The sequence below is a fragment of the Pogona vitticeps genome, chromosome 2 (genome assembly GCF_051106095.1).
Source record: "Pogona vitticeps strain Pit_001003342236 chromosome 2, PviZW2.1, whole genome shotgun sequence".
Classification (NCBI taxonomy): domain Eukaryota; kingdom Metazoa; phylum Chordata; class Lepidosauria; order Squamata; family Agamidae; genus Pogona; species Pogona vitticeps.
This window is the reverse complement of record NC_135784.1, coordinates 195689749-195701466: the sequence shown is the minus strand read 5'-3', so window position 1 is coordinate 195701466 and position 11718 is coordinate 195689749. Positions and strand designations below refer to the sequence as shown.

The 11718-nt window shown below is 40.9% G+C and overlaps 1 protein-coding gene and 1 long non-coding RNA gene across 2 annotated transcripts; one reads left to right on the top strand and one right to left on the bottom strand.

Annotated features, from left to right (window-relative positions):
- Positions 1-4: 4 nt before the first annotated feature.
- Positions 5-2626, top strand: LOC140704774 (uncharacterized). Its single transcript, XR_012084193.2, has 2 exons — positions 5-246; positions 2309-2626. It is a non-coding gene; the product is annotated as an uncharacterized LOC140704774 (long non-coding RNA).
- A 296-nt stretch (positions 2627-2922) lies between these two features.
- On the bottom strand, positions 2923-10297 carry LEPROTL1 (leptin receptor overlapping transcript like 1). Its single transcript, XM_020814918.3, has 4 exons — positions 10125-10297; positions 8310-8385; positions 7355-7541; positions 2923-5691 (listed from the first exon to the last, which is right to left on the bottom strand). Exons 1-4 carry the CDS (start codon positions 10138-10140, stop codon positions 5575-5577), a joined length of 396 nt encoding a protein of 131 aa, XP_020670577.1. The 5' UTR covers positions 10141-10297; the 3' UTR covers positions 2923-5574.
- Between the last annotated feature and the right edge of the window lie 1421 nt (positions 10298-11718).

The window sequence follows — 11718 nt, the reverse complement described above, 5'->3', positions numbered from 1 at the left end:
AGACGAGAGGCTGTCAGTCTCTAATAAAGGATCGTCGTGTACACAAGTCCCCTCTCTATGATGCCGGCCGAAAGGCGAGGGAGAGGGGAGACAAAAATGCCTAAACTCTCGTTTCCGAGCAGCGTCTTTCTGTGACGCATGTGCGTCCGCTTCATTGACGTAAAGGTTGATCCACGTATCCGTTTGGAAAGCTGGACAGTTTTGTCCATTAATTGTAAATTAATGCAGTAATGCAGAGACAGCATGGTAGGTTTATTTGCATCTTGAACTGGTGTGTAAATGTAACACTGCACTTTCTGCTATAAAATATTCAGAAGTGGTTTTACAGCTACCTTTTTCTGTGTAGTACTAACACGAGTTAGCTTGAAGATCGCTGCATTTGTCTAATACACAGAAAACATACTATTGTGAAATATAATAGAACTGATCCCCAGCCAAGGAGTACCAACCATTTCACAAAGGAAAGCAACTGCAGTACAGGGAAAAAGAGAATCTATTTTGCTGTAGCACATGATTGGAAGGATCAGAAAATGAATTTGCATCCATATATATGATAGCTAAGACTATTCCACTGTCTGTGCAGGGAATTTCAAAAAGAATGTTAGGGGTTTGAGAGCATAGATCTCTATGTTATGCAGTAAAAGTTGTGTTTTCAAATCCCCAAGACAAAAAAAGGTCTGGTTTAAAATTTGAGATCCAAATAACTGCATATTCTTCAAACTCACTTGTAAACACTTGGGGGGGGATTCTGAACCTGCAATACTGATGTAACTATCCTAGTCAATGGGCTTCAAGGTCTGAATCACATCATGTTAAATAGAATACAGTACTGTACACAGAATGCCTGCACTGCCTATGCTTTTGTATCTTTGTCCATTGATAGAAACAACATGTTAAAACAACTGCTTTGGTTTTTGATGCCAGCAACTGCAAGGTATAATCCAGCCCTGTGCCAACTTGGACAGAGTTCTTTCAGTAGAAGGGGATCAGCATTTGTCTATGAAAGATCCTTTGCCGATGTTGCCTTCCATCACTACTTTAGCCCAGTAGCCACCATTCAATACTTTTTCTACCTCCGTTTGGACAAGGGTGAATTCTTTTCTCCTCATCAGTTCTTTTCTGTGAACATTAAATCCTGCATCTTAGGCTGGTTTTCACCGTTGAGAATTCAGCTTCAGGCAACTGCTAGGAGTCTCAAATTGTTATTGTTTTCAGCTGCCCTGACACATTCAAATCCTCTCGCATTAGCCTGCGCATCTAATGAAATGCTGGGGGGGGGGGGTTACATTATAGTCTTAGTTCTAGAAGATGCTAGTTCTACAATTAGACTTAGAAAAGGAAGGGCAACTATGAAAGATGTAGTGCTTGGAGACCAGAACAATGTTCATCTATACCATGGTCTTCCCAATTAATGTGTACAGGCAATGAAGAAAGTTGACAAGCAAACCAAACAAAACCAGGTTCATCCGAAAAATGTTGGAGGAGAGCTTTACAGTTGCTATGATCTACCAAAATGACAATAGGTGGAAGATTTATAGCCCACTTCTCTCTCTGGAAACTAAAATGGCTAAAGTGAGACTGTTGCACTTGAAGAGAAAATTAACTAGAAAAGACAGTAACGCTATGCAAAGAGGAAGGTAGTAGGCCAAGAGGTAGCCCTAAGGCAAGATGTACTGACTCAGTAAAGAAACTCATGGCCTTGAGTTTGGAAAATCTGAACAGAGCTAAATATTAAGATCTTTTAGAGGATCATAAAGTCACAAGCAACTTATCAATAACAGTAGAACTAGCATATGGTTGCAAAGATGTTTGAAGTCATGCAAGCAACTTTAGATTATTTGTTTGTTTGTTTGTTTGTTTGTTTGTTTGATTTGTACCCCGCCTATCTGGACTACCAGACCACTCTAGGCGGCTTCCAATACAAAATAAAGCAAAAAATACAATAAAATACAAAAATGTGCATACTCATCGAATAACAATCACAATAAAATATAGAAAAGATAATATAAGGAAAATTAGGGGGAAAATTCAAGATAAGTGATTATTTCCAGTAGAACCCCTTGAATGAACAGAACATGCATCATGTAAAACAGTGAAAATTGCAAAGCATGTCATGTTCAAGGAATAAGACATACTACTGTATCATCTTTAAACTGTCAGTCCATCATTCTGAGGCAAAGACAACTTAGTTGAGAGATCAGTTCAGTTTCATTTCCTTCTCAAAACTGTTTCCATTGAAATTTGTCACTATTAAAACCTTATACAGAAAAACTAATGTCTGGTATTCTTTTTGTGTTTTGTCTTACAGATCATAAGCTTGCACGCAGGTGTTACAGCATAAATTATAGCACTCTGAAACCACTGTTCTCTGCTGATTTTGAAAGCTAAGCAAGAGCAGGCCTGAACAGTAGTTGGATAAGAGACTACCTGGAACCTTGAGGTAAGGCTAGGAAAAAATTGTGTCTGAAATCCTCGAGACCACCCGTCAGAGTTGACAATACCTATGCTGGATGATCCACTAGTCTGCCTCAATAAAAGTCAGCTTCCTGTGTTTTGCTAGAAGCCTTTCTGGGGGATCAGTGAGATGAAAATTCTAATAATAAAAATATAAATAGCTGACAAACAATATTGGTTTAAAGCATGATTTTATTATTTTTTTAAAGGCTCATACACAGCCCTAGCTACATATAGCTTTATAGCCATTTTAGACTACGTTAGCTGACACTATAGCCTTACTAGCCAAGCTATACATCTACCTGAGCCAATTTCATCATACCACCAGATGACAGGTAACTTACCAAGCCTGGATAATTAATTTCCTGCTCCTCAAACAAAACAAAAAAACTACTTCACGTACGATGTGGAATGAAACATGTTTTTGGTTTTTGATCAACAGAAATCCTAATTAAAAAGCCAGAACAATTTGATATTTAAATTTTTTATTGTTTTCTCATCAAAATTTCTCTTTGTAGAAGAATGACAATGCTTTTGAGTGCATATTACATGGAAAAAAGACATACCTCTCAAACGTCTAACCTGATAATTGGAGACAGCACTATGTCTAAAAATAAGTGTGATCGCCACTACAATGCTGACCATACAATTAATACACAGAAAACATACTAATATGAAATATAATAGAACTGACCCCTAGCCAAGAAGTACCAACCATTTCACAAAGGAAAGCAACAGCAGTACAGGGAAGAAGAGAATCTATTTTGCTATAGCACATGATTGGAAGGATCAGAAAATGAATTTGCATCCATATATATGATAGCTAAGACTATTCCACTGTCTGTGCAGGGAATTTCAAAAAGAACGTTAGGGGCTTGAGAGCATAGAACTCCATGTCATGCAGTAAAAGTTGTGCTTTCAAATCCCCAACTCACAAAAAAGTCTGGTTTAAAATTTAAGTTGAGATCCAAATAACTGCATATTCTTCAAACTCACTTGTACTTAACACTCGGGGGGGGGGGGGATTCTGAACCTGCAATACTGATGTAACTATCCTAGTCAATGGGCTTCAAGGTCTGAATCACATCATGTTAAATAGAATACACAGAATGCCTGCACTGCCTATGCTTTTGTATCTTTGTCCATTGATAGAAACATTATGTTAAAACACCTGCTTTGGGTTTTGATGCCAGCAATTGCAAGGTATAATCCAGCCCTGTGCCAATTTGGACAGAGTTCTTTCAGTAGAAGGGGGATCAGCAAGGGGCTCCATTCATCTCTCTTCCCTCCTGCTCTCCAGACATTGCTTGAAATGGGAGACCATGCACAATTTTTTTATTCATCCATCTCTTCTCCACCTCTAAAAGATCCCAGAGATGGGCAAATAGATATATAGATGCAGTGTGGACTGTACAATGCTTTTGGACCAGTCAGAGAGGCAAGAAATAAGGCTCAATTAAGCCATACCCACAGGTGAATGGATGATGCTCATGGTTTTATCAACTGTTTTGAAAAAAGGAAGTTTGTGATTTAATAAAGTAGTTAGACTTGGCTAGTTTGCATAAATACAGTTTAGGCGCAGACAGAGACATCTAGGTATTTTACTAAGGAGTCACCAGCAAAGCACCACTTCAAATAATTATATCTACAAAATATGGAAGTTTATGGTTAAAGACAATTAAGAGGTATGCAACAAATATTAAATATTGCAAATTACATGTAATAGGTACTCTAAAAGAACTACAATTATGAGCGAACAATTAATACATTAATGGAAACATTGACAAAATCACTATAAAATCTTTACAGTCAAAGATTTGCCAGGTTGCCAAGGTTCAACTGTATACTAATCCAGTAAATGAGCTGTCAGTTAATTTATTACCTACATCTTTTTTTGAAAAGCCTTTTTATACCACGTATAAAATAAATTAAGGGAAGCAGAAGTTCTCCTTTTATACTTTGCAAACAGAGTGGGTGTAGTCCACCATGCAGTTCTCCTGTGCAAGCCAGAGGCACAATGAAAGTGAGCTGAGCAGAGCCCTACTACTCATTTCCACGTAGCTTGTGAAGGAGAACGGTCCTGCTGAGTTGTGCCAGCAATCAGTAGTTTTATGGGTATTCCTTCATCCTCCCCTTTGGTAAAACATTTAAAAGGTGACAGAAAATATCAAAGCACAGAATACTTATAAATAGGAAGATTTCAAAATGGGCTTTCAGAAAAGGATTTTGAACGGCAGTTATCTTCTGCTCCCCGTTGAGAGACCACATTCCTCCTCTCTGACTCCACCAGCAACTAACAAAAACTTCCAACGTATTTGTACAATGAGCACAAGCTGTTAAAGCAGTTAAAACTCAGGAATCCCATTATTGTCAAAAGCCATCTCACCTCATGCCAATGGTATTACAATGTTTTCGGCTGTGTACAGGTATAAGCAGCATACTGATCAAGGCCTGAGTACACTTAAATTTAGCTTGTTGCATTTCCATACAGCTTACATGTGACCACTTTTGCTAATAAGGGACAAAATATCCTGTTTTTAATGTCCCATTTATTTCAGAAAGGAGTGAGAGTTCTGGACACATGCTTAAATCTCCCACTGAAATCTGGAATGGGTCCCACACACAGTTTATGCACACTTACTTGGAAGTAAACCCCTTTGAACTGAGTGTGACTTATTTCCAAACAGACATGCCTGGGAAAGAGCTTCAAACACACTTACCTTCAACTGGATTGCACTCTTGATTTGTTGCCTATTTTGTTGCCCAATTGTACATTACAACTTAAAACTAACGCATGGTCAAAAGATCAGTTTTTATGTTTAGACAGAAATATGATATTCTTTTAAAAAGAAAAACAACCCCCAAAGATATCATGTTTAAGCATTCTGGTTCTCACATAAAAGTAAAGCATTAAAACAAAACAGCATCAACATTTAAAAACATTTAAATCAAACATATTGCAAAAGTTGTATGTGAAAGGAGAGGAAAAGTGACTACAGAGTGTCCTACACCTAGGGTCCCTCTGTGGAAACAGTACATTCGCTTTATTGCCCGTTCTTTCTGTTATATGGATGGCCACTGAATGACATAAGATGCCGATAGTTCTCTTTCCAACTCTTTTCACCACTGCTGCCAGCTGAAGTCATCATTGCTACCGAAAACCAAGAAAAACCCTAGGATGGTAGCAAATATGACTGTATTTCCTGTGAGGACAAGTGCACAGGCTCCCCAGTAAATCTACAAATAAGGGAAAGAAAAATGTTACATATACTGTACAAAGAAGCAAACAAACACAGATGTGTTACATTACCCATTGGGATGTATCCAAAAGAATGACGATGGATGGATGAATTTCAATCCATTCAGAGCAATTACATTGGATCCAATATAACTACTAGACTGTCATTTGCTCACCTCTGCCTTAAACAATTCTATGTGCTTTCAGAACATTCTCTGTGACTGTTTGCCATCTCTTCAGTTATACAAGAATAGGGCACCATTAGAGATGGGCATGAACCTGTTTGTCCCAGTTCGTAAAGGTGGCAGCAGAGGTGCTGCAGCTCCCCTCCCCGCCTCAAACAGTCACACATGAGGCTCAGCACTTTTGTTTTTTCCACCACCTCAACTGATCTTCCAGTTCCAGCAACAGCTCAGGCTTCTCTGCCCCACCCTCTTGGCTGATCTCCCACTCAGACAAAAGGGTATGGCAGAAAAGTCTGTGCTCTTCCTCGTAACTGGGAGATTAGCCAAGGAGATGTTAAAAACAAGCAAACTGGGCCTGGTGACTGGCTGTTTGAGCCAGAGGAGGTGGGGAGGAGACCAGCAGCATCTCTGCTGCTGCCTTTATGGACTGGGGCAAACTGGTTCATGCCCATCTCTAGTCATTATTTTGCAATTGGCAAAATATCCAAAGACTCATCGAAATAAGTCTGGATCTCCCAAACAAAGATCATATAGTAAAGATGACATTTAATTAATTTTGAGTGATCAAGAAGCATCTCACTGTACCCTAAGGCAGGGGTGCCCAACCTCCGGTCCATAGCCCAGTATCAGGCCATGGCCTTGGCAGGACTGGGCCACAGAGACACATCTCCGCCCCTCCCCGTACACACTCCCCCTATGCACGCCCAGACACGGATGCCCCACCCACCCACACAGATGCCCCACCCACCCGCACAAGTGCGTAAATGTGCCCTGCCCATCCTTAAGCAATTCTGAAGAAGCTCTACAATATTATCCCTACAGTATAGGTGAGAAATGTAGGAGTTCAAGCTGAGACAAAGAGAACAATAAATGATTTATTTAACACTATTTGGTAAATTCTTGACATTTGAAGCAAAACTCCAAGCGTATTAAGGTGGGGACTTTCAGCTTTTATGGTTTGAAGTACTATAGATGGCCTTAGATACTTCTAAAGGGCAGAGGAATATCTGTCTGTGTACCTCCTGGTCCTCTGTTCTGCTTAGACAACAGATCAGGAAGCTACTTTAGAGCAGCATCAATCATGGGACACCTGTCATGCTGGAAGTTATCATGCCACAGCGAACATGGTCGACTCTGCTTGGACTAACCATGGTCTCAGCAACAGCAGAGTAGACTTGAGTCTGGGACGCACATTCAGTTCAAACTGAGTGTCAGTTACTGTGAAAAAATGCTCAGCTCAAGTCTTCCCTACTGGCTCTCTATATGAATGGCAAGAATTCCCTTGAATCTTCTGCAGCAACCGAAGAAGTTCCAGACTAGTGTCTGTTTCCACAAGGATGAACAACAAATAATCTGAAGTCAGCCCTGTGAGCTTTTCAAATCAAACAAGATGTCCACCACTCCTCTTTCAGCAACTCTCGTTTTTCACGTATAAATGGAATACCATGGTGTGAGTGGAATCTAAAGAAATACTAACCAGCTGTGCTCTAGCAAATACAATCGGAAGCCCAAATGCTGAGACAACAATGCCTGTCGTTAGAAATATAGCAAGTTCTTTGCAGGCGTTGCTTGTAGCATCTGTGTCTTCAACTACTCTTCTTGCTATGCAGTATGGAATTGGAGAGAGGGTGTAGAAGAAAAGAACAAACAAGGGCCAGTATTGGCTAGGAGCAAAGAAAGAAAAGTTAATTGTCTATTTGCAAAATAACATTCTTCCTTTATTATTGTGATTATTATCCATTCCATTTCTTGGATGAGTTTTTCCTAAAAAGGCTCTGACAGCCTTACAAATAAAATATTCTCCTTACTTACAAATATATTTACATAACATTTTCATCTGCAATCCTTTTCCTATTCATTCACTGTGAAAGCACACACTATAGTCCCTATTTCATGTTTGTTGTTGTTTTGTTGTTGTTTGTTTTGTTCTATTGTTTTTGCCTAGCTCTAAGTAATGTTCCCCAGTTTAACTCTTAACTGCAGAATTAGATGTCATAATAACCTTTTCCCTTTAAAACAAAAATTTTTGAAGAAAAAATATCAGTGAAGCCTGCTTTAGCAATAAACTGTCAACTGTGATATCACCACCTTATTGAAAGCAAATAAACAACTATTCTTCTAGGACTGACTAACTGAAGAAAGAAGGACTAAAATGCCATATATCCAATTACTTTAATTTAGTGAGGCTGTGGATTGCAATCCATGAACTATGCAAGATAGCAAAATGAAGCTCTGGTTAACTAATTCATTTTATTTTCCTTTACAACAAATGACTTTCTTTTCCTTTCTTTGTGCCTTAACAGGTCCCTAGTTCCTGGCTACAATCAGGGTTTGTTTTGTTTATTTTAATTCATTAGCTTCAGGCAAAAGAATAGAAATTCAAAATGAACTAAAATGGCATCTAAACAATATGTGTAAAAAAATATACGCACTTATACTGTGGAAGGGCACAACCAAGCATAAGAAACATTAGTCCAACGGCTCCTCCAAAGGACAGGCTAATCAAAGCTGAAAAAAAGTACATAAAACCATATCATTACTTCAAAATAGTAGATTATTTCCTCCCTCTGCAGACAGAAACGAGATCAAAGAATGGTTTCTGTTCTCACCAATGCAATTCAACCATATTGAGTAAAAATATCTATAGAATAATCCAGTTTTTAGCAACAGTGACTTAAATTGATGGATGGAGGCAGAAAATACAAAATAATGTAACATGTCCTCCCCCTGTTGTACCTTAAGGGTCACATTGAAACAAGTTATAGAGTGATTTAGTAACGAAGACGTTGGCTGGATAGCTCAATGAGCTGCAGAGCCAGAGGTTTGGAGGTTAATTCTCCACTATGCCCCCAGGGAGAAGAGCTAGTCTGTACTGCCTTGGGCAAGCTGCACAATCCCAGGATGCCCCCCAGAAAAAAGAATGGTAAACCACTTCAGTGTATTCTCAAACCAAAAAACCATGAAAACGGTTGCCATAAGTTGGAATCAACTTGATCGCATGTGCACAAACACACACAGGCAGCCATCTAATTACACAACATATGTACTGTTGACTACAGCACAGAATAAACTATGGAAGTTCATTTATCTCCTCTTTCCCACTAATTCATCATAGATATTAGTCCAGTGCTTTTTACATTCCAGTAGGTTTTTAAGGACATTCCTCACATTGTTGTTATTTTTTAAATGAAAACAATTTGTGTGTAGCCTCCTCCTCACTGGCAAAGGTTCACAAGCAACGAGAGATAAGAATCCACTCATTCTATTATGGTTTTGCTTGGAAGCATCTTCAGCTCCTGCCTATGTGCCACCTTTATCTTTAGCCTTTCTCCAACTGGCCAACTATCCTTCGAAATAAACACATGCTCCACCATGTGTGTGTAGTTATATGATTAATGTTATGACACAATTTAACATGAGCAAAAAGGCAGATATGCATGTAATAAAACAGTATGTTCTCCTATTAAACACACAGAAGCCTTCTCTACATCTGGTTACTTCAACATGACATTCAGGAAGTGAAGGATAATCTAAAAAGAGCCCTAAAGAGAGTATATGTGCTTTATACACCTATGCAAACTGCAGCCCAAAGGTTCATCTCTGGATTTCTTTGTGTTTCCAATACCTGCTGCCACCCCCAGCCAGGTTGTGTCTTGGAAAGCTAACAGGCAGGGCATAAAGGCAGCAGCTCTATCCCATCATCTAGTTCAGCAGATATACGATCTCTGCACATGGAGGTTCTACTGAACCAACATGGCTAATAAGCATTTACAAAAGGAGCACATCGTTTTTTTAAAAAACTCTCCAGAGTTGATGGAAACCTATCAAAATGCAACCACACCGACGGGGCCTGGGTGCCTCCGGAACATTGCTCGCAACCCCACCCGTCGTTCTCCAGCCTCTGCCAAGAACCTCATAAAAAAGGGGAATTTCGAGGAGGGCCAGGACCCGAACAGAAGGCTTGAATAAAAGGGGGGGGGTGAGGAAACAATAGGACACTCCCAGCCTGCGCGCTTCTCTGGCCAAGCAGCGCATCATCACAGCCAGGCTCCCGTTGCTATGGTAACAAAGCGGGGGGCCCCCGAACATCGTAGGGGTACGTCATCCTCAGGGTGGACTAGCGGCGGCCCTCCCCGAGATCAGCGGCCTGGCCTTTTGAGACCCCCCCCCCCCGCTCACATCCGCCCCCCGTCCATTTCTTCCTCCCTCCGCAACCCACCCTCGGAAAACCGCCAGAGGAAGGCTACCTTTGATGCCGGCCATGATGCTGCTATTATTGTCCCACAGGCCGCTCCCAGCCAACCACAAAGTGGAAGGAAACGGGGGGCCAGAGAGGCGCCGGAAATGGTCGCTCCAAGAAGCGACAAAACTTCCGCCGAGGAGGAGGCGGAGGAGGCGGTCGCTGGGAGCATAGAGTTCCTCCCTCGACTGGTGGCAATGGGCAGGCAACGTTTATTATTTATTTAATTACAGTTTGTTTACCCCGCCTTTCTCCTAGACCAGGGCTCAAGGCGGCACACAACAATGAAAGACAATATTTAAAGTTGCAAACAATGTGTATACAACGGCGGTGGACGGCATTAAAAGACAATACATATTACGAACAATGAATGAACTCTTAAGAGGCCCCCTCCCTTTTCTCGGGGTGGAAATAAGAAAGACCCAAAAATACCATAAAAGCGAGAAAGATTCGTTCCAGAACTACAGCTTCCAGAATCCTCCAGGCCACTGCGGAGTCTGGGAGCTGTAGTCCAAAACATGGCATGCCTTTGCTGGAAATTACGCGAGAAATTCGGAATTTTCGGGCACCTGTGATTGGACACATTGTTTCAAACAGAAGCAAAAAGGAGCAGTTAAGTTCGAAGTGCCTTGACTTTCGATCTCACGTCTTCCGCCGATTAGTCAGTGTGGAACGCAGAGACGGACCGTTACATATAACATTTCGTTTGAAATCCAGTCTGACTCCTCGGTGCTTCACCTTTTATGACATCAGCAGCATCAACTTTTTCTAGCTTCTCTGTCAGGAGATTCCCGTCGCTAGAGATCCTTTGGTTGGTAGTATAGAAAGGCTAAAGTGGTATACCAGGTTTCACCCATAACTTTTAATAAGGCAGAGATAAGCACTAATGCAGTGACTCCCACCCAACCTGTGCCCGCAGGGGTTCAAACCAGGGCATTTATGGATACTCAGAAAAAGAAAATAAAAATGTCAGGAAATGGCACATATGTCAACAGTGTGTGCCACTTATTTATATCCTGAAGCAATGAGAATTCCCTTGCCTTCTTCATTCTCTCCCCACATGAAAGCTGCTCCATTTTTATTCAGCCACTTATTCAGGGGCTTGTGCCATTGCTCCTTTCCTGTCCACAGCAGTTTGTACATGGACAAAATTCCTTACAGATTTTAACAGCAAAAAACAAACAAACAACAAAGCATTTTTCTTATACACTGTCCCATGGTGCTTAAAGCATTCTTTGGCCGGGTTTGCAATTTAATTATGCAAGTTACACATTGCACGCACACACCAGCAAGCTGGGTACTCAATTTACTGGCCTTGGAACGATGGAAGGCTGAGTGAACCTCTAGCCAGCTTCCTGGGATTGAACCTGGGTCATGAGCAGAGTTTTGGCTGCAGTACTGCAGTTTAACCACTGCTCCGTGAGGTTCCTTGGCTGGCACACACTACCAAAGGCAATGAGGAAGCAGCCTTTAGACAAGAGGGTGGAGAGTCTCCCTTGCTCCACCCCCTAATATAAAGGGTACAGTTTATGGAAATAGGCAGCCAAGGGGTACACAAGTGAAGGAAAGACTGGGAACCACTGTCCTAATGTATTACAATC